The 20,995-nt window shown below is 42.4% G+C and overlaps 1 protein-coding gene and 1 long non-coding RNA gene across 7 annotated transcripts in view; both read right to left on the reverse strand.

Annotated features, from left to right (window-relative positions):
• Nucleotides 1-2,751: 2,751 nt before the first annotated feature.
• On the reverse strand, nucleotides 2,752-9,152 carry LOC134486397 (uncharacterized). The gene is made up of 5 exons (XR_010065250.1): nucleotides 8,189-9,152; nucleotides 6,273-6,340; nucleotides 5,731-5,897; nucleotides 3,465-3,841; nucleotides 2,752-3,186 (listed from the first exon to the last, which is right to left on the reverse strand). It is a non-coding gene; the product is annotated as an uncharacterized LOC134486397 (long non-coding RNA).
• A 5,696-nt stretch (nucleotides 9,153-14,848) lies between these two features.
• Nckap1 (NCK-associated protein 1) overlaps nucleotides 14,849-20,995 on the reverse strand; it is a 74,416-nt gene continuing 68,269 nt past the window's right edge. For all 6 annotated transcript variants that reach the window (XM_039105741.2, XM_039105743.2, XM_039105742.2 and 3 more), the window contains 5 exons: nucleotides 20,747-20,840; nucleotides 18,815-18,931; nucleotides 18,213-18,322; nucleotides 16,501-16,590; nucleotides 14,849-15,732 (listed from right to left, as the gene is read on the reverse strand). In XM_039105741.2, coding sequence (XP_038961669.1) covers nucleotides 15,616-15,732; nucleotides 16,501-16,590; nucleotides 18,213-18,322; nucleotides 18,815-18,931; nucleotides 20,747-20,840 — 528 coding nt within the window. In that variant the 3' untranslated portion in view covers nucleotides 14,849-15,615. The remainder of the gene's footprint in view (nucleotides 15,733-16,500; nucleotides 16,591-18,212; nucleotides 18,323-18,814; nucleotides 18,932-20,746; nucleotides 20,841-20,995) is intronic.

The following is a 20,995-nucleotide window of genomic DNA, read 5'->3' on the forward strand; positions in this document are numbered from 1 at the left end:
TAAATACAATAATGTAAATCTGTAGATTTTGAACTGTAAATGGGTCCAGATAAGAGAGGACATTTTCTCTTAACATGTCTGCCCGTGTGTATATTCTCTCTCTCTCTCTCTCTCTCTCTCTCTCTCTCTCTCTCTCTCTTTCTCTCTCTGTCTCTCTATCACACACACACACACACACACACACACACACACATATATTCTCTCTCTCTCTCTCTTTCTCTCTCTGTCTCTATCACACACACACACACACACACACACACACACACACACACACACACACACACACAGGTCCCTGGAAAAAATACACAAGGAAAATAATATTTTAAAGAATAAGTATCCTTTTTTTAAAAGATTCACTTAGTTACTGAATATTTTTAAATTTTTTGTGCATGTGTTGATATGTAGTGCATGTGTGAAGTTGCCCACAGAGGCCAGACAGGGAATCATACATTTCCCCTGGATCTGGAGTCATTGTGAAAATGCCTTACACAGGTGCTGGGAACTGAACTCAGGTCCTCTACAAAGGCAGCAAATGTTCTTGTGCCATTGTGTGATCTCTCCAGTCCCTGAAGGGTTATCTCTTGTTGTCTTTTTTATTGTAGCAAAAAGCACACAATACAGACTTCCCCTCTTCAACTCTTTCTAAGCCTGTGTCTTCCACTGGATCCACTTCCCCATGTGGCATGGCCTGCCCCGGCCCCACCCCCGACTAATAACTGTCTGTAACCTTCCATCTCTGTGAACCGATTGCTCTCAGCCCCTTAGAGAGGAGGCGTCCCAGCATTTGTCCCTCACCGTTGGCTTGTTTCACTTAGCAGACCTTGACTCTTTACCCACGTTGCTACATGTCTCCACTCCCCCTTTAAGGCTGTATAAAATTCCGTTGTGACCACATTTGTTCCTCAGCCCCTTAGAGAGGAGGCGTCCCAGCATTTGTCCCTCACCGTTGGCTTGTTTCACTTAGCAGACCTTGACTCTTTACCCACGTTGCTACATGTCTCCACTCCCCCTTTAAGGCTGTATAAAATTCCGTTGTGACCACATTTGTTCCTCCATTCATCATCTGTTGTTGGACATAGATTTACTGCCTTTTCGTGTATGTTGTTTTCATTAAGTAAGCGATCATTTTTAGGGCCAAATTTTTCCCAAGGATGTGTTCAGGACACAAAGTGGTAAACATGGAATTTGAATAGAGAGTTTTCTGTGCTCTGAATTGTTGATGCTTATGCGAGGGTCTTACTCCGCAGCCCAGACAGGGCAGGAACTTAGTATAAGCCCATACTGCCCTTAAACTCAGGCACATCCTCTTATCTCATCCTTCTGAGTGCTGGGATAACAGGCAAGGTCTACCATGCCCAGCTTGTGGTGATTTTGACCTTGATTTATGATTCAGAATGGAGCTGAATGTTCCACATGTGTTGCCTTTCAACTGTTGCGTATGCCTAACAAAGGCCTTTGCTACAGTAAAGAGATTTATAGCAAGTGCAAATATCCTCCTGGTCAAAAATCACAAATTCTGATTAATTTGGCTTTCACAAACATGTAACCCTGTCTGTTAGAGCAAGCGGAACGGGGATTGAGTGAAGGCCAAAATACACAGGGAAATGGTAGATTTAGGGTAGCTATAACAAAATATTCGAGGTTGGCCGATTTGTACCTGTGAGAGCAGGAACGGACTTGAAGGCTATCACTTGTACACGTAAGGGGAGGTGCTAAGTGCACTTTGTAATAAACCTTTCTTGTGGCGAGAAGTATGCCGTGTGTGAGCAAGAATTCAACCCTTTAAGAAAAGCCGCCCTTACAACTTCATTAAAGTGGGGCTAAGCTTCAACCTGAGTGGGAACAGTGCATCAACAGTGAGTCAATCCACATCAGGTCCAAAAGAAAAACTTTGTTTCTCAGGAATTCTGCGGCTGAGCTCTAGAATCAAGAAGAAATCCTTTCTCCTTAAAGGCTGATTACTTAGCGCTCGTTCAACTATGCTGGTGCCATGCAAACGCTCTGGAAGCCAAAACAAAAGCACCGTCATAGTAAGCTCTAAACTCTGTTTCAATCCAGGCAAATTCAACAGGGCCAACCTTTGCCGCGACCGCCACCCTAAGCTGAATACCCCGGAAGTACCGTTCCTGGTCACGGAGCTTGAGCAACTGTCAGTTTGGCATAGGCGCTCTGCAAGCGCAGCAGCGCCCCAGAGCCAGAATGGTGCTTGAGTTTGTGTAGCCAGGGGAATCCAAAGTTGTTTGGAAGTGGGAAGAAAGGTTTTTCATTGGCTTGGCGGTCTGAGCGACATGTGGGGAAAATGGTCACTGCCGTTTGGAGCTCCCATGATTCCCTTCCCATCTGGTAGCGTTGTGATTAACCTCCTCAGCCGCACCGCTTCCACACAGGACTCCATTTGCTAAGCTGCAGGGTTGTGACTTGTAACAAAGACTCCACTGAGAAGGAGTGAGGATTCCGACGCATTAAAATGAGCAAGCGAGGGGGTTGGAGAGATGGCTCAGTGGTTAAGGGCACTTGACTGCTCTTCCAGAGGACCTGGGTTCAAGTCCCAGGACCTACATAGCAGTTCACAACTAATTCCAGGATCTTACACCCTCATACAGACATACGTGCAGGGAAAACACCAATGCACATTTGAAAAAGTGTTACAGGGCTGGAGAGATGGCTCAGTAGTTAAGAGCACTGACTGCTCTTCCAGAGGTCCTGTCCCGCGCGACCTCTCGCCAGCAAGAATACGCGGGAACACACGAATCCTTCTGTAGCCAAATGCTTATATTTATTAATAATAGAGAGGGCGCTGGGTGCCAGCATGGCGCGGCTTATATACACCCTAGCGCGGCGCATCCATACCTGATCGGTTGCTTACCCATGATCTCATTAGGCACGCCCCGGAGTGGGCAAAGACCTGGCACGAAGGCACTCTTGCACATGTGCACACAGTTAACTTCCTGAAAGGAAGTCGGCTGGCGCAGTGGAGGCCAGCGCCATCTTGTAATGGCGAAACTGTCTCGGCCTACCACGTGGGGCGCAGTGGAAGCCAGCGCCATCTTGTGGTGGCGAATGTTATTGCGGCCCTCTACAGGTCCTGAGTTCAATTCCCAGTAACCACATGGTGGCTCACAACCATCTGTAATGGGATCCAATGCCCTCTTCTGGTGTGTCTGAAGAGAGTGACATTGTATTTACCTAATAAAATAATAATAAAAAAAAAAGAAAATAAAAAGTGTTACAAAAATGTGCAAGTGAGCTTACTTTACCAACACTCAAACTTGAAAGCTTTATGGGGACAATGGGAGTGAGATAGAAGGCCTTGTGCATGGTAGGCAAATGCCTCTCATTAAAGCTTTTAGTCATCGACAAAAGACCATCCTCATGATTCGGAGATGGCAGAGTTACCGATTAGCAATACACCCCATTCTTCCCCCTTTCCCTCCAGTTACTTGAGATGTTATGCTGAAAAGCACCTGCTTTTGTTCGGGGTGGAGGTCTGTTGATGGAAATTATTTAAAAAAAAATAGAACAAAAAAAAATCAGAAGAGAGTGCCTCAATGAATTCAACATGGCGCTGTTCTTCCACACGTTCCGTAGAGAGCAATCGCTTCAGTGGTAGCCACTCCGATAGGCCTTTAGAGAACAGCTTTTGTATTTGTTATGTATTTTCACAGTAGACACTTCATGTCTTTGAATTCTTTCAGTTGAGGAGGAAGTGCAAACATTTCAGCAAACAGACTTAGCCCCTAAAAGCTGTAGCCAACTGAGTAGGTATGATATCAATTACATCACGGGGGAAAAACCCGAGAAGTTCAGAAGGCTTCTGTCCTACATCTCAGCATATGATGGGCTGGAAAGAAAACACAGACTTGTATTAAAGATCTTTGAATTTTTTTTTTTAAGGGATGTGAGTTTTGATGTGAGAAAAGTATGCCTGTAGGGCAATCTGCGGCCCATCAGGCACTGATAAACCGACTTGAACAAATACTTTCTTATCCAATAATGAAAATCCACCTACTATAAACACCATTCTGTTTCTGCCTGTGCCAAAAGACTTCTAAAAACCATTCAGTTAAAAAGCCAGCAGGGATCAAAGAGGTTCCACCATGAGCTTCCTTGTGCCCTAGAAAAGGTCAGGCCATCTTTTAGCACCTTATAATTCTGAGGTACAGAGATACACGCTCAAGAAAGGTACTTTTCTCATCAAAAGTGGGAAAATGGAAAATAGAAAAGGCACGTTCAACAGGCTCAGCGATGTTCTGGGACAGGGAAGTATGCGCCCTTCCTGCCGGGGAGAGTCTACAATTGCAAGCACTTTGCTCTTTGATATAATAAGGATTCAGTTTGAATGCTAGAGCTCAGTTGACAATTTACTCACTGAAACAATAGCTTCAGTATTTGAATCATTCCTCTTGCTTTATCAGGCATCCCTTAACAAATCTGACGTAAGTGCACTAGCAGGGTACAGTAACCGTGTGGAGAGAGAGGGACCGAGGAACAGGAAAGCTGGATTTTAGGTAAGTGCAACTCGTTTTGTTTGCCAGTGAGAGACAGTATGTTAATTTTCAGAAGCATCCACAATGCATTGGCCAGGATTAATAACACCGAGGATTTCAGTCAAGTCCCTTCTGGGTTTCAACCCAGTCAGGCTGAACAATCATTCTTTGTTTTGCTCTCTGTCTCCTGCATAAAACGTGAAGTGTTAAGATTTGTGTTACAGGCAAGGTGAAATGTAAAACAGGGCTTTTGGCTACTTTATTGGGTTCTTTTTTTCTACCACCCTTCTCTACCCTTGTCCCTTCCCAACCCCCTAACACTAGGAAGGAGAGAAAGAAGGTTAGAGGGCATCAATATCTTTAAACCACTTTCAGCAGATCAGGGGTGCCAAGTTCCTTGGGGCAATGTTGATCTTCTTCACCAAGATATCTCCAACCAGCAAACAGCAAACAGAAACAACAACCAGCAACCAGCAACAAGCAACAAGCAGTAACCAGCAGCAGCAGCAGCAGGAGGAAGAGCAGTGGATGCACTGCTCTTGGGTTCTTATACCCTCTCAAGAGTCCCTGGAATTCTAAATGGCATATACTTGCAAAAACTTTCTGTAGCTTCTGGAGCACAAGACAAATCATAGTCTGCAGCTGTGGACAGTCTGAAGCATTTCCCACATCTGCGTTTTTAAAGAAACCAAAATTCCCACCACCTTTAATGTCTCCACTAATTGGTAAATTCTGTGATGTCAGGGACCCTCTCTGGTCCTTGTTGACAATGTTTGAGAAATAAACGTGCCTGAACCCATTCAACAAATGGTTGTTGCAGATATTTCTGCACAGAGTTCTTTGGTCACAAGACAAGTCTAGTCAAATGAACTCAGATGAAAAAGCAGTTTGACTTCTCTTCAACCCTCAGACTTCTTTCTAGGCCTTTGGTGGTTTGACTGAGACTGTCCCCTATAGGTCTGTGTATTCGAATGCTTGGTCTCCATTAGTGGCACTGTCTGGGAGATTTAAGAGGTGTGGCCTTCTTAGAGGAAGTATGTCACTGGAGGAGGGCTTCCAGAGTTTAAAGACGGTGCCATTTCTAGTTCGTTCTTTCTGCTTTGTGCTTGCTCTTGACGTGAGTTCTGTTTGCTGCCCTAACCATTATGCATTGCCACCTGCCTCCTGCTGCCGTGCTGTCCCTGCTATCACAGACTCTAGCTCTCTGGAATCATAAGCTCAGATAATCTCTTGCATAAGTTACCTTGGTGAGGTGATTTATCACAGTGGAATCTTAATGTCCCATTCTTGTTTCCTGATCAGTTTTCTGCAGGTCTCTGCTCTCATAACTTCCAAGCACAATTAATTTGCCAATCCCATGGGATGTCTTGGTTTAAGATGCGCCTCAAGTCCAATCTCTTTTGCATGAAGCTGTGGGTAGAACCCATAACCACAGACAAATCTAGTCAGCTGTGCTTTTTGTTGGCGTTGTTCATATTTCACCGTCTGTCCCCTACTTTTAGCACGTGGTAGATATTTTTCATTGAAAACCTACTATATTTATTAAACTGGTGCTGAAGTAGGGCTTACTATTTCTAGTTTTTTACAACTTACATGTGACAGGGAAGAAAAGCAGAGGTAAAGTTGCTGGAGTTTTGACAGATCATCCAACTCTTGACAGATTAATCTAACTGCTGCCAAGATGCATACATTTAACTGGAAACTGATATTTAACTATCCTCTTAACATTGCCTGTGAATGAAAACTTAACAAGCCAATAAATGGATAAATAAGAGATAAACTAACTTAAAGATCTGAGGATGTAGCTCAGTAGTAGAGTCCTTGCCTTCAGATCATGGGCTCAGTCCACAGGACTGCAAAAAAGAAAACACAGAGTAACAATTTTATATACATATATACTTATAGTTATACAGTTATATTACGGTTATATTTGTTTACATATACTCATATGCATATGTATATACATTAAATATACATATATGTGTGTATACTGTATATAACATACAATATGCACACATATGTATGTATATGTATATATTGTATACATATATGTGTGTGTATGTATGTGTGTGTATGTGTGTGTGTGTGTATATATATATATATATATATATATATATATATATATAAAATCAATCACAATTGTTTATATATCAAGTAGAGAGGCTCTACTATATAATTACCCAGAAAACAGTTACATAGTTACATACTGGAAGCCACTCCATGTTTTAATTTTTATTTTAACACTTTTTCTGGGGAGGCATAGGGTATCATGAATTCCAAACTAGCCCCAAATTTGCAATGAAGCAGAGTATAACCTTCCATCTCCCAAGTTCTGGGTTACAGGTGTTGGCACTATGTCTGGTGTATGTGGTTCTGGGGATGGAGCCTGGGCCTTGTTCACGCTAAGCAAGACCTCTCTGCACTGCACTCTAGCTTCCCGCTCATTTTAAAGACACCACAATTAGTGTATTCGCTTCTAAATTCCTTGGGCCACTTCTAATGTTAAGAGGTGTTTTATCATTAAATTCAAGATTCAAAAAGAAAGGAATTGAATTTCCTTCCAGTAAAATCCCCCCAAATACCTAAATCTTCTCCAGCACGGAAAAGGTTAATGTCTGGACAGATGGCACAGAGCTTCACTGGTTGAATTCTCCTTTATGACGCAGCAGCAGACAATCAGCCCTTTTTTGTGTGTATTTTTATAGAGGCCTTTTTTTTCTGCTCGTCTCCTCTCTTCTTTAAAAAGGGGGGTCTTGAAAGAATGGGTTAGGGAATTGGTCTCCAAGCATGATGATGACTGCCCTGACTTGTTCTATGTCAGCTTGGCATAAGCTTGAGTCAGTGGAAAGAAGGGAACCTCAATTGAGAAAATCTTGCCTTAAAAATGTAGGCCATTTTCTTAATCAGTGATTGATGGGAAGGGCCCAGCCCACTGTGGATGGTGCTAACCCTGGGCTGGTAATTCTGGGTTTTATAGGAGAGCAGGCTGAGAAAGCCATGGGAACAACCAGTAAGCAGCACGCTTCCATGGTCTCTGCATGGAGGCTCCTGCCTCCAGGTTCCATGTTCCGCTCGAGTCTCTGTCCAGCCTTTCCTCAGTGATGGACTTCATTGAAGAAGCATAAACCAAATAAACCCTTCCCTCCTCTACTTGCTTTGGGTCATGGGTTTTGTTGCAATGATAAAAACCCTAAGTCAATGACCTAAATCTAATCCCTGGCACCAAGACGATAGAAGGAGAGAACCAGCTTCCATAAGTAAACCTCTGACCCCACATGCATGCTATGGTGTACACACACACACAAACACACACACACATGCACACACACACAATTTAAAATAAGTTTAAATTTTGAGCTTGTAAAGGGTGATAAAACCAAGACAATGTGTAATAATCCAAATTAGGAATCTGATCTCACCGTTTGTCAGAGTCCACTTGCCTGTCACCTGTACCTGGGTGCTTGTCCCAGAGCTCTCGGAACTCTGAAAACGAGTGGTTGAGCCCTATATAGAGTGTCACAATGGAGGGAAAAAATGGTTTATGGTTCACAACTGAAGAGAATCTAGATCAGAGATGTATTCTCCTCCAGAATGAAGAAATGACACCAGTTCACTTGTTAGCAGCAGCTGGACCTGTGACAGAGAGAGCAGAGCTCGCTCCAGGATCCAGAGGCCATCGGCCGCGTCCTCTCATCACTCACCTCTGGGTGCTGTAACCTGCAGCAGTCCGAGCATTCGTTCTCCAAGGTTGTTCTGCTGTCTTGAAAGTCTATGAGCCGCTACGGCTCCCCCTGTGTGATCCGCTGCCAAAGCAAGGGCCAGGCAGTCTTGAGAAGAGCTGGGTATTACACTGATAGGATAAAATGTCAAGGCTTATTAATCCCTTGCGCCCGGTGACATCAGATCACCAGGCTAGCCTGAGTGCAGGAGGGATTTCAGCAAAGGGGTAAGATTACAGCTAAGTGCCACAAAGCTCCTGTGCTTTTTGTGAAGTATTGGCTCTCGTTAGAGTCACCAGAATAGAAAGATCATCTGTTCAAGGGCAGTACCTTCGAACCCTGCTTCTGCGATCCATCTGGGGTCGTTCTTTGCTCTTCAGCATTTTTCCTGTATTTCCAAAATAAAAAGCAAAACTTCATTTCTGCAGCGAGGAAAATCTTTTTGGTGTCTTGCCGATGCTCCCATCACTAATCTCATAAACATCCCCAGATTCCGTCTCTTTCTCCAAATCCCCAGGCAAACAAATTGTTTTGCTGTAAGAAATAAAAGAAGCCACTTCTTTCTGTCATCATTAAGATACCAGTATTCCAGGGTCTGGAAATCCCCTCACCCTCTGTAACTCACGATTCTCAGCATCCCACCAGAACCAAGAGAAATATAATCAATTACCCCTCTACCACATGAAGAGAGCAAAGGGCAGCTCGACCCGCGGAGATCTGTGCTGTCCTTCCAGTCACACCAGTGACTTACACCAGTGACTTACCTATGAGTTCCAGGTCGGAGACCTGGCCACACAGACCGGTGCAATAAATAGACCCTGACCTCAAGGTATTCCCAGAATGAGACAATGCCTTTATTATAAAGGCAGTTGCAAGGTTGAAAACAGAGGAGGGTGCATTAAGGACAAAGGTTATCGATACTTGAACTCAACATCTAGAATATGATCAGGAGTTTGCCACATAGAACGTAAGAGAACATTCCATTGCATGGGCAGGGAACAACATGCAGAAAAGGAGAGGGGCTTCCTGGGGAACAACTGTCATCATTGTTTTGATTGTCACGATGACATTTGAAGGTCTAACCTCTACATTATATGTATTAAGTATAGAATACATGCATATATAATGTATATATGCCACAGAGTAGTCTTAAAATTAATTTTAGCCTCGTAGATGGGCTAAAGTTAAGGCAACCATTCTTTTTCATTTAAGATAATGTAGAAATTTCAGATCAGAGCTAGACATGAACATGCCACATCCTTGTGAATAGAAAATGTGAGACTACACTGCTAAAAGAATGATAAAACTCTTTGAAGATAATTTCTGAAGAAGCAAATAGTCTGGAGCTGGTGAGATGGCTCAGTCATTAAGAACGTGGCCTGGCTATTCTTTAAGATCTAAGTTTAATTCCCAGCATCCACATCGGGGCTCACAACCATCTGACATTCCAGTCCTAAGGGATCTGACACCTTCTTCTAGCCTCTAAGGGCACCAGGCATATAGACAGAACACCATTTCACATTAAAAATAAATTTAAAAAATTAAAAGGGGTATATTAACATCGGTAGTATGTCACCTGGTATCTATGCCGCTGGCTGTCATCACAGTAATAGACACCTGGAACAACATTCAGAGGAGGAAATATATTTTGGTGCAGTCTCCGCCGTCCACTGCTGGTGTGTGATGAGATGGAGCATGGTGGAACCGGACCTCTCACGCCACAGCAGGCAGGAAGTAGCAAAAGCAGGTAGGAAGGGACTGGATACCTTGTATACCTTTCTAGGGACTGTTTCCAGTGACCTCTCCTTCCAAATAGTCCCCACTTCCAATTTCTACCACTTGCTAGCAATGACGCCATATTATGAACCCATTAGGGATTAATCTGCCTACTAGGCTAATCTCTGATGGTTATCTTGATTGTCAAACTGACTGGTCTTAGAATCACCATGATTCTAAAATTGTGGCTAATGTCTGTGAGAGCTTTTAGACTGGCTGGTGTATGAGGGTTCTCTGGAGAATAAGTAAGTATAAATGTTTCTTTACATAAATATATATTACAACACTCATCCACTACCACACTAGTTTTCAATAATTCTATCGATACTGGGCAGGAGTCCTATTTGAGAGATAGTTCTTCACCCATATATGACAATTGGGGAAAATTTCTAGTGAGCAGTTCAGTTGAGATATATAAATATATACTACATGTTATATATTATATACATGTATATATATTATATATTACATATATGTATATATGTATAATGTACAACATATATTAGAGCGGCTTACAGGCTGTAGTCCAGATAGTCCAATAATGGCTGTCCCTGGACAGTAAATCCAAGAATCCAATAGTTGCTCAGTCCAGAAGTGTGCATGTTAGAGCTGGTCTTCAAATACCACTTCCTTCTTCCCCATCTTTGTATGTGGTCCAGATTTAGGGTAGGTCTCCAACCTCAAGCAATACAATCAAGAAAAATCCATCCCAAGTGTGCCCCAGTTGCGTGTCCCCCACTCCCCCCAGGTGTAGTCGAGTTAGTTCCAGATGTAGTCAATAGTCATCACACCTGGGCTAACTGAGGTAGGAAGATGCAGCCTAAATGAGTGGTTCTCCACCCGCTTGCTGCGACCCTTCGGCTTCTCTCACTCAGTGACCATGCCCCCCAACCATAAAGTTATTTCGTTACTTCACAACTGTAATTTTGCTATTGTTAGGAATTGTAATGTAATTATCTGCTATGTAGAATATCTGATACTTCACCCCTAAAGGGGTCATGACCTACAGGTTGAGCATCACAGCCTTAAGTGAAGGCCTTCCTTTCCAGGGTTGTGTTCTCCGATTGCCTAAGAGGAAGGGAATTGAACACCTGCTGTCCTGCTTTCTGACTGGAGGCAAAGTGATCAGCTGCCCCATGCTCCCACTGCTGTGACTTGCCTACCACGATGTACCCCCAAATTGTGAGGGAACCCTCCCTTACTTCCTTCAACTACTTATTATCAGGTATTTGTCACAGCAATGCTAAAGAGAACTGAGGCAGAGCCACCGGAATCCATCTAGTTCTCAAAACCCAGGCTGTCAACTTGTCATTGAATGGGAGCCATTTCAGATTCAAGCTACAATGTGGAGACAGAGGAGGAAGGAATTTGATTCAGTACATGAAGTTGAGGCGGACAGGAGAAACAGACACATGTAACAAAATTAGGGTCAGTAAGGACCAAGGAGGAGGCAGAGTACCCAAGTCCAGTCATTCATCAAGGAAACCGTTACAGTACTTTGAAAACAGACCATGGCACAGTACTAAAGATGTGGGTTAGAAAGCCAACTGTCATGTGCTTCCACACTAGTTCAACAATTCTACTGATACCCGGCAGGAGACCTAGTTGAGAGACAGTTCTTCACTCATTTGCGACAATTGGGGGAAAACTCACAGTGAACCATCTGGTTGAGGTGAAATGAACATGGATGTGAAGATACCCAATAACACATATCAAAGTTTATGGATAATATTACTTTTCAAGTTATTTTATGATGTTAAGTGGATATGAAAATATCATTTTTCAGGGTTGGGGATTTAGCTCAGTGGTAGGGCGCTTGCTCCCTAGAGTTCGGTCCCCAGCTCCGGAAAAAAAAAAAAAAGAAAGAAAATAGAAAATATCATTTTTCTATCTTTTTTTTCCCTAAAAACAGGGCATTTTGAAAAGGGGCATCTCTAGTTTCTGAGAACATCGAGTAGTCTACAAGTTCAGGAGAATGCCTCAGTGAAATTATAACAATGATAAATAGTCGAACTGCATCGAAGAGAAGATGAGTTAATTGTGCTTAATCACTAACATATAAAACAAATCTTAACAATTTGGTGGCAACTTTAGCATGGGCTGAAAGTAATTATATAGCTCCTTTTATGGGCAGCTCACTGAGTTGGAAGCAATGTAGTAGCTGACCAACGAGAAAGAATGATCCAACACTAACAGTAAAACACAAGTAAAAAATTCCAAGAGCTTGTTCTGATCATCTTCAGTTCAATCTAGGCCAAACGGCGATTTCAACACCCAGCCACAGGGCATGTGGCCGAGCTGCATATTTAAAGTAAATGAACACTAATGCTCACAGGTGAAACCTGGTCTCCAGAGTGCTCTACACAGCCCCACCTCCGCTTCCGCTTTCCAGCACGAGCAGGACAGCAGGACATGCCTATAGCAGTAACACGTCCTCCCATCTCCCACTTCAGGTCAGGAGTAGGTGACCAGGGAGAGCAGGGCCCTCTACAGATTGCTGCTTTCCCATTGTTACTTTTAGGCCTAATGATAGGCTAAACACTAGGATGAAAATTAAAGATTCTCGAGTTAGCCATGCAGGAATCAAACCAATGATGACACTGTGATATTTGTTTTAAAAACTACATTTATTTATCACTTAGTTGGGGGTGAGAATGTGTGTGCCACATCTACGTGAAGGTCAGAGGACAACCTCCAGGAGCTGGCACTCCCAGGGCCTGATTTCAGGTCACCCAGTGGAAAGCACCTTTACCTGCTGAGCCATCTTTCCGGCCCAGTATAATTTTTTTTTTTTTTTAATTAACTTGAGTGTTTATTTACATTTCGAGTGTTATTCCCTTTCCTGGTTTCTGAGCAAACATCCCCCTAATCCCTCCCCCTCCCCTTCTATATGGGTGTTCCCCTCCCCATCCTCCCCCCATTGCTGCCCTCCCCCCAACAATCACGTTCACTGGAGGTTCAGTCTTAGCAGGACCAAGGGCTTCCCCTTCCACTGGTGCTCTTACTACAATATTCATTGCTACCTATGAGGTCAGAGTCCAGGGTCAGTCCATGTATAGTCTTTAGGTATTGGCTTAGTCCCTGGAAGCTCTGGTTGCTTGGCATTGTTGTTCATAAGGGGTCTCGAGCTCCTTCAAGCTCTTCGAGTTCTTTCTCTGATTCCTTCAACGGGGATCCCATTCTCAGTTCAGTGGTTTGCTGCTGGCATTCGCCTCTGTATTTGCTGTATTCTGGCTGTGTCTCTCAGGAGCGATCTACATCCAGCTCCTGTCGGCCTGCACTTCTTTGCTTCATCCATCTTGTCTAATTGGATGGCTGTATATGTATGGGCCACATGTGGGGCAGGCTCTGAATGGGTGTTCCTTCTGTGTCTGTTTTAATCTTTGCTTCTCTATTCCCTGCCAAGGGTACTCTTGTCCCCCTTTTAAAGAAGGAGTGAAGCATTCACATTTTGATCATCCGTCTTGAGTTTCATTTGTTCTAGGCATCTAGGGTAATTCAAGCATTTGGGCTAATAGCCACTTATCAATGAGTGCATACCATGTGTGTTTTTCTGTGATTGGGTTACCTCACTCAGGATATTTTCCAGTTCCAACCATTTGCCTACGAATTTCATAAAGTCATTGTTTTTGATAGCTGAGTAATATTCCATTGTGTAGATGTACCACATTTTCTGTATCCATTCCTCTGTTGAAGGGCATCTGGGTTCTTTCCAGTTTCTGGCTATTATGAATAAGGCTGCGATGAACATAGTGGAGCACGTGTCTTTTTTATATGTTGGGGCATCTTTTGGGTATATGCCCAAGAGAGGTATAGCTGGATCCTCAGGCAGTTCAATGTCCAATTTTCTGAGGAACCTCCAGACTGATTTCCAGAATGGTTGTACCAGTCTGCAATCCCACCAACAATGGAGGAATGTTCCTCTTTCTCCGCATCCTTGCCAGCATCTGCTGTCACCTGAGTTTTTGATCTTAGCCATTCTCACTGGTGTGAGGTGAAATCTCAGGGTTGTTTTGATTTGCATTTCCCTTATGACTAAAGATGTTGAACATTTCTTTAGGTGTTTCTCAGCCATTCGGCATTCCTCAGCTGTGAATTCTTTGTTTAGCTCTGAACCAGTATAATATTTTGAAGCAAACATTAAATGTTAGCATAATTACATGGGGAATGGCAGAAACTGTTCTATTTTAAAGCTCCCCTTAAGAAATCCTTATCAAACTATGTCAATTCCTTAATAATTACTATTTACTGCTCTAAACACAAAAAGGAGTATGAGGGTCACGTGGCCCCACGATCCCACCCCACTGTCTCTATCTGAACAAGGGGAACACAAATGGGTTCATAAACAATTTTGCTGACTCCAACCCAGTGAGCAGTGTACATAAGAAGCTATGAACCACAGCTCTGTGCTGTCCAGACTCAGGGCAGCAGAGGCTGTCGCAGACCAATCAGAAGGCAAAATGCAACTCACCATCCAGGCCAAACACAAAGCAGGGCACATGTGGACTTCCCACCTAGCACTGTCCCTGTCCTTAATGCAGCTGAGCTCCATGGCCACTCTGTTTCTCGTTATTCCTCAACAACTCCACTTGGTAACAGATGCATACACGCGCGCGCACGCGCACACACAAACACACACACACACACACACACACACACACACACACATGCACTCGTGCACACACACTCACTCCTAATTTCAGTATTTTTTCCAGGAATATTTCTTAAAACATTTAAACAAATTCTGTAATAACAAATCTACTAGTGAATGCTCTAAGACCTCCTCACATCTATGTAGCAGAGTTTAAACTAAAAATTTCATATTGTCAAATAAGTTTCCAAAGATTTTAAGGAAATCATTCAAAATGTGATACAGTCTAGTGTTTATTTATGTTATGGCAGGTACACTTGAATTTCAAATTTTAAAACATATAAAAAGTGATTCGGGACTAACATCTGTATCAACAGTTGACAAGAGTCTGGTTGTTTATTATACAGCAGGGTCCAAGGTAGTGCAGATGCCCACCAGGCAGCACGGGTGAGAGGATCAGTAGGCTTTCTACAGGCAACAGCATAAGCTGCTGTTTGAGAAACTGAGTCTGCTTCCAATGCTCAAGTTGTCTAACATTTCTAAGGTTAAACAGTGTTAGGTATTTAGTTTGGCAAATGTTCAAAATAAAGTAGAAATGTATTCGTAAGCATCACCGATATGCACATCCAGTCTTGATCTCAGAAAGAACCGTAGGTACAGATCAGAACTCTCCCTATATGAAATAATTTACACACAGATGGGTGCTATCATATCACTATCTAAAATAATCACTAAATACAATTCTTTTTCAGAAATAAACAAGCAAGGTTTTTCATTATCAGTTATCAAAAACATAGTGTTAATGGTAGTTCAAACAAATGATACTCTAAAATCATAGAATTCACTGAGTTTTGAGAATGTATAACTCAATCAACCAAATATATTGTAGTACAACCATGTTAGGAAGCCAATGATCAGAAAATACAACAGCATGAAGAAAATTTAATCCACAAAACTGTTTTCAGGCTTTAAGGTAAAATAGTTCCACAGTTTACAGATAGAACAAGGCAACAGAAACTCGTGCTTGTCTGGAGTGAGCATTCTATGCAGAGGATGTGACACTTTGTTTGTAGACAGCGTGGTATGCATTTCTCAGCAACACATAAGGAAAACAAGATTCCAAGAGATCCATTGTCAGGAACGGTGATTCTTGTACAATCTGAAAAAGGAAACAAAATGTTGAAATGCAAGTTCCTCAGTGGGAGTGGTGAACAACTCTCTATTCTCTCATGTGAAAGACACAGATCATCTACTTCAGAACCTAAAATGCAAACCTACTACAGTGAAGTCTATCAATACTGTTACATGATACTTTCAAGTTTATCAATTCATCAGTAGGATCACACAGAACCCCCATCTTCAGCAGTACTCTAAACTTAAAGTGAATACAAACATATTACAAATGTAATCTACATTTTGAGAGGCTTAAAATCAAGCTAGAAAGTAAAGTAAAAAATAAGACCAACTCTAATTAAATTCTAGAGTTCAAGAATAAAGTCTAATATAGGCCTGTGTGAGTGGGAAAGATCATCTGGGGAAGAAAATGGCCTTCTGAGTTCTGCTGACTCCGCAGACAGACACAGATCTGGACAGGCAGAGGAAGTGAAGCAGGGTCTCAGAGACTCTGCGTGGGAAGCTCAGAGGAGTGAACTTGGTTTGCAGGAAAGTCAGGCCTGAGCACATCCTTTCAGATGATGCTCACCTTCGGTCCCACTACTTCCTATTACTGACCAATGGCTAAACAGGAGGAGTCTTTGCAGAAATTTTTAGAAAGTGTATGGTTTGGGTGGAGTGACCACAAGAAATGGAGAAAAACCAAAAATCACAAAAGAAGCAAAACAAAACTTTCACTTGCCAACAAGAGGCACGCTAAGGACTGGAACATTTTGTTATCAGTAAAAGTTAATTAAATTGAAATAAGACATACCATATCCAGTAGCAAATAAACAGATTCTCTATTTCTCGTTGTAGTTTTATCTGTCTCTTGGCCGATTTTCAGTAGACTGGAGGACGCAAGCTTAAAAGTACACACATACAATCAATGAGGTTGGCAAAGAAATGGGGCTCACGTACGTGCTCATTTTCAGTACAATTCGACCTCCAATAGGCTTCCATTCTCAATCACATCAATCAACAATTAAGGAATACATATAATCAAGTATTTGTTAAAACTAACATTTCCCTCATTTGTTTCTTAAAATGATTCAAATTGTTTTCTCTTTTCCCAAGATCCATAGTACTCTACAGCAGCCCCTCCCTCACCCCTTTTACAAACAGTTTTGCTTTTGATGGCCAAACATGGTTGGAAAGCAAAACAGAATTTCCCAATTTCCAATGATCGGTTCCTAAATTTGAATTTTACGCCACCTTCCTCAGGAGCAGAGCTGTCCCTCTGTCCAGCACATCCACACTATGTATACACCTGCATGTTAGTCACTTGGTCATTAGTTACCTAGCTGAATGGCATGGTAATGCAGTGTTTCTGTTCAAGTGACCCTCGCCATATAATGGTGCTCTCATGTCAGCAAGGCTCTTGCAAATGCACAAAGAGGAGAGGAGGGGGAGTGGGAGGAGGAGGAGGATGAGGGGAGGGGGGAGGGGGAGGAGGAGGAGGAAGAGGGGAGGGGGGGAGGGGGAGGAGGAGGAGGTCTTTCCTTTCCGTGAGAATGTAGAAGAGGAAGGACACGTTTCTGTCAAGACTCTGAAAGCTAATCTGAGAAAGGGAATTTGCTCTAATGCTGCTGCCTCGTGTCAATCTGAAGTTTACAGCCACAATGTATAACACTGTACAGAGTGACGGACACAAGGACCTCAGGGATAAAAACTGTAGTGTGAGTGACAGCTATATGGACAGAAGAAGGTTTCAATTAAAAGCCCGGTAACTAACAGACAGCATCTAACCACCCTGAACTTGTGCAAAAAGATAATGAACAGTAAATCTGGGCCAGGCAGGGTGGTGTGCGCCTTTAATCAGACGAATCTCTGTGAGTTAGATGCAAGTCTGGTCTCCGGGGGCTTGTGAGCTGCGCAGGGTAGGTCTGGGAACTGAGAAGCAAACAATCTTACCCGAGGAGCCGACTCCAGCCCTTTGATTTTTGGAAAGAGGGTCTCACCCCATAGCCCAGGCTAGCCTGGAACTTACAATCCTATCTCTGCCTCCCCATTAGCTATGGTATGGTTTACGTGCACTATCCCAGCTCTCAAGCAGGGCTCTTATTACAGAGTTTGTCACTATTAATGGTTTTTGTCTAAGTAAATGGAAATGAGTAAGTTGTATCTTTTAAAGGACACATTAGCTCTCTAGATTTCCTTTTTTGTTTTTTTAAGAAAAAACCCCTTTTGAATATGAAGACAATCTCTAGTCCAAATATTAGTTTAAGCAAACAGGCCATACAGCAGAGCTCTGGAAGGAAAGCTATCCAAGCTAGGGGAAAAACAATGATGAACTTGATGCAAATTACTCCAAAACCAAAACAAACACCCCCCCACACCCCCAAGATTTAATACTTAAACTGAGAACAGAAAATTCTCTGGAGAACACTAAATAAAATGTAAAAATAACAGGAATTTACTGTTTTATAACCTAGGCATAACTTTTTGTTTTCTTTGTAAAATGTCATAATATTTGATTAGACATACCGCCAGGAATTCTTTAAGTCTGTCTTCAATGCTTCCTTTGTGAATTGTAAACAAAGCAGCAGCAATTTGGTTGATGGCTTTGGCCAGACAATGAATATTGTTGCAGTGTCCTGGGAAAGAACAAACAGGTTTGTGTAGTCTGCGTGACCCCAGAATATTGAATATTGTAACACACAGATGCCAAGTCTTTAATGATGCCTGAGACTAGACGAACGGCAGTGTGACGATAAGAGTTAGGGTCCACAGTGACTTACTCTTTTCATTTTATGAGCATGAGTGTTTTTAAATATTTCAGCAAGGGTGCAAGTAATGACCAGGTCAGTATTTCATTAGTAGGCAAACACCTGGTCCTCCACCTTGGAAAGGCACACCCTCAGTCCCTAAAACCATAGTGAACATAGACACTCCTCTGCTGCACTTCAGAGAGGACAAACTACACACTTCTCACACTCCAGAAAATCAGGATGCCCACTCCAAAGCTACTACTTGGCAGAATTTGAGCACTATGTTATCAGAAAAGAACAGTAATTCCCAAAGAGAAAAATATATGTAACAGTAAAGCCAATGTTCTTTCATTGTCACAACAACTGTAAACCAAGTACCTTCTATTGCAGGGCTGTACTGGGACATCACATTGCTGGCCAGTGTAGGCAGGGAAACTGCTACAAAGACCATCAGGAGGCAAGCGATCTTATATTCTTCTTCTGGACTAATGTTCTCTAAAGAAAAAAATAAGGAAAAAAAAAATCAAGCTTTTCTTCAGGATTATTTGCCAAGTTAATAATCTAACCTAAAACTAAAGGTAATAAATGTCATTTAAATGTCCTAATCACAAACTGATGAATACTTACGAGGACACCATACAAATTACCACTTATAATCTAAAACTCACTGAAAGGAAAGTCCTTTCTCTCCCTAGGACAGCTATATTGCTTAAAGGTTACCAATATTGAAAACGGACTGCATTACTTGTTTCTCCACTCTAGAAAACAGGAGGAAGCAGTGTGAATGAAAACATCTAACACACTCTGGCTATTCGACAATAAGCTTCAGTAAAACACAGTATTTACATTGTTTTGTCTAGTACTTGGCTTCTTATCTGACACCTGAGAACTAGTACACTGCAGTTGGCAATTATCTGAAACTAGGGATTGATCACAGAAAAAACAAACAAACAAACAAACAAACAAACAAAACCACATAATTTTAAATCTTTGATTGATCATTAAAAATACCTATAAACAATAATTTATATATTATTTGAATGAGAAAAAAACAATATAATTAAGAAGAAAACTAATAAACAATGGCTGCAAGTTGGCTCAAAAGAGTAGAAAAGGGGTTCAGTGAAGAAGAGCACTGGCTGCTCCTGCAGAGGACCTGGGTTCAGTTCCCAGCACCCACATGGTGGCTCACGACCACCTGTACGAGGTCGGAGGCTGATGCCCTGTTCCCTCCTTGGGCACCAGGCATGCACACGGTGAACATAAGTAAGGGCAGGCAAATACTCACACACACACAGTAAGATAAAAAGCTTAAAGGGAATTAAAACCAAAAGAGCTGAGAGGGCATTCCAATACCAAAATCAAACCAAACAAACAAAAAACATCATCAATTTAGAAAAAACAAACAAACAAACAAGCAAACAAACAAAAAACCAAACCACCTTATTTACACTGTAGAGAAACCAAGGATTATTAGGGACATTTTTTGATACTATGTTTCAAAGGTCTGGCCTTAAAATTTCTAAATGGTCAGTATTACATAACATAGCAATTTCCTATGGTGAACATCTATTCTAATTAAAACAGGACACCCTTTTGTAGCCCCCAGCTCCCCGGCTACCATAAGGACTGTCTTCTACCGGCATACAGATGTATCTTCTGCACCTCACCCAGCCCTTTCCAGAAGCTGGGGTACAGCTAAAGTGTAGAGTGTGCAGGGCCTACATGGGATTTCCTCCTGCCTCTCGCTATTATAATTCTCTTTCTTTGTTCTGACAGAGCTGTTCATATCGAGTATCCCCAGTCCTTGTCTCTCGCTCAGATGAGTGTTCTTGCACCGACTCAGTCCACCAACGCCGATCTCATAGTCACAGCTCGCTAAGGCGCACAGCGCGCTGAGGCGCACAGCTCGCTGAGGCGCACAGCTCATGATGCGCTTTCTCCCCACTGCTTGCGTCTTCTCTGATTACATCGGTCCTTCCATCGTAATTTGTACTGTGTGTTTCTTCTTCTCCCTGAGCTCAGTAAAGCTGATGGCATTGCTCCTCCGCACTGCTGTATCTGCCCACACTAAATGACTTTAACAGCTTCACCCAGTAGTGCAGCTTCTGACGGTATGGAATGACTGTGGTACAGCAGAAAGTCCAAAGCAAGGCTTCTGTATCCTGATACATTCCGATCACAAATGAATGAATGAATGAATGAAGCAAGCTTGACACTAAGAAGGCATTTTGGAAAACAAGTACTACATGCATACCTAGGCTGCCCTATAATTTTAATAAGAAAGCTACATATTTTAATGCATTTTACCTGATTTTTGTGAGGAAAGAGCTACTACTAAGGCAGGATCAATCTCGCATGGTAATCCAGCAGCAGATGACAGCTCATACACATTCATTGCAACCTGACAAAATACAAGAATCACGAAGAAATAATATTTTAACACACTTCTGAGAAAGTGTACTTTAGTAAGAAGATATTTACGATATAAACCAGTCTGCCTACAAACATTCTAGAAGATTTCAGCACCAGGCTGAAGCAGGGCTGGCAGTGCAGGTA

This window comes from Rattus norvegicus, chromosome 3, assembly GCF_036323735.1.
Source record: "Rattus norvegicus strain BN/NHsdMcwi chromosome 3, GRCr8, whole genome shotgun sequence".
Taxonomy (NCBI): Eukaryota; Metazoa; Chordata; class Mammalia; order Rodentia; family Muridae; genus Rattus; species Rattus norvegicus.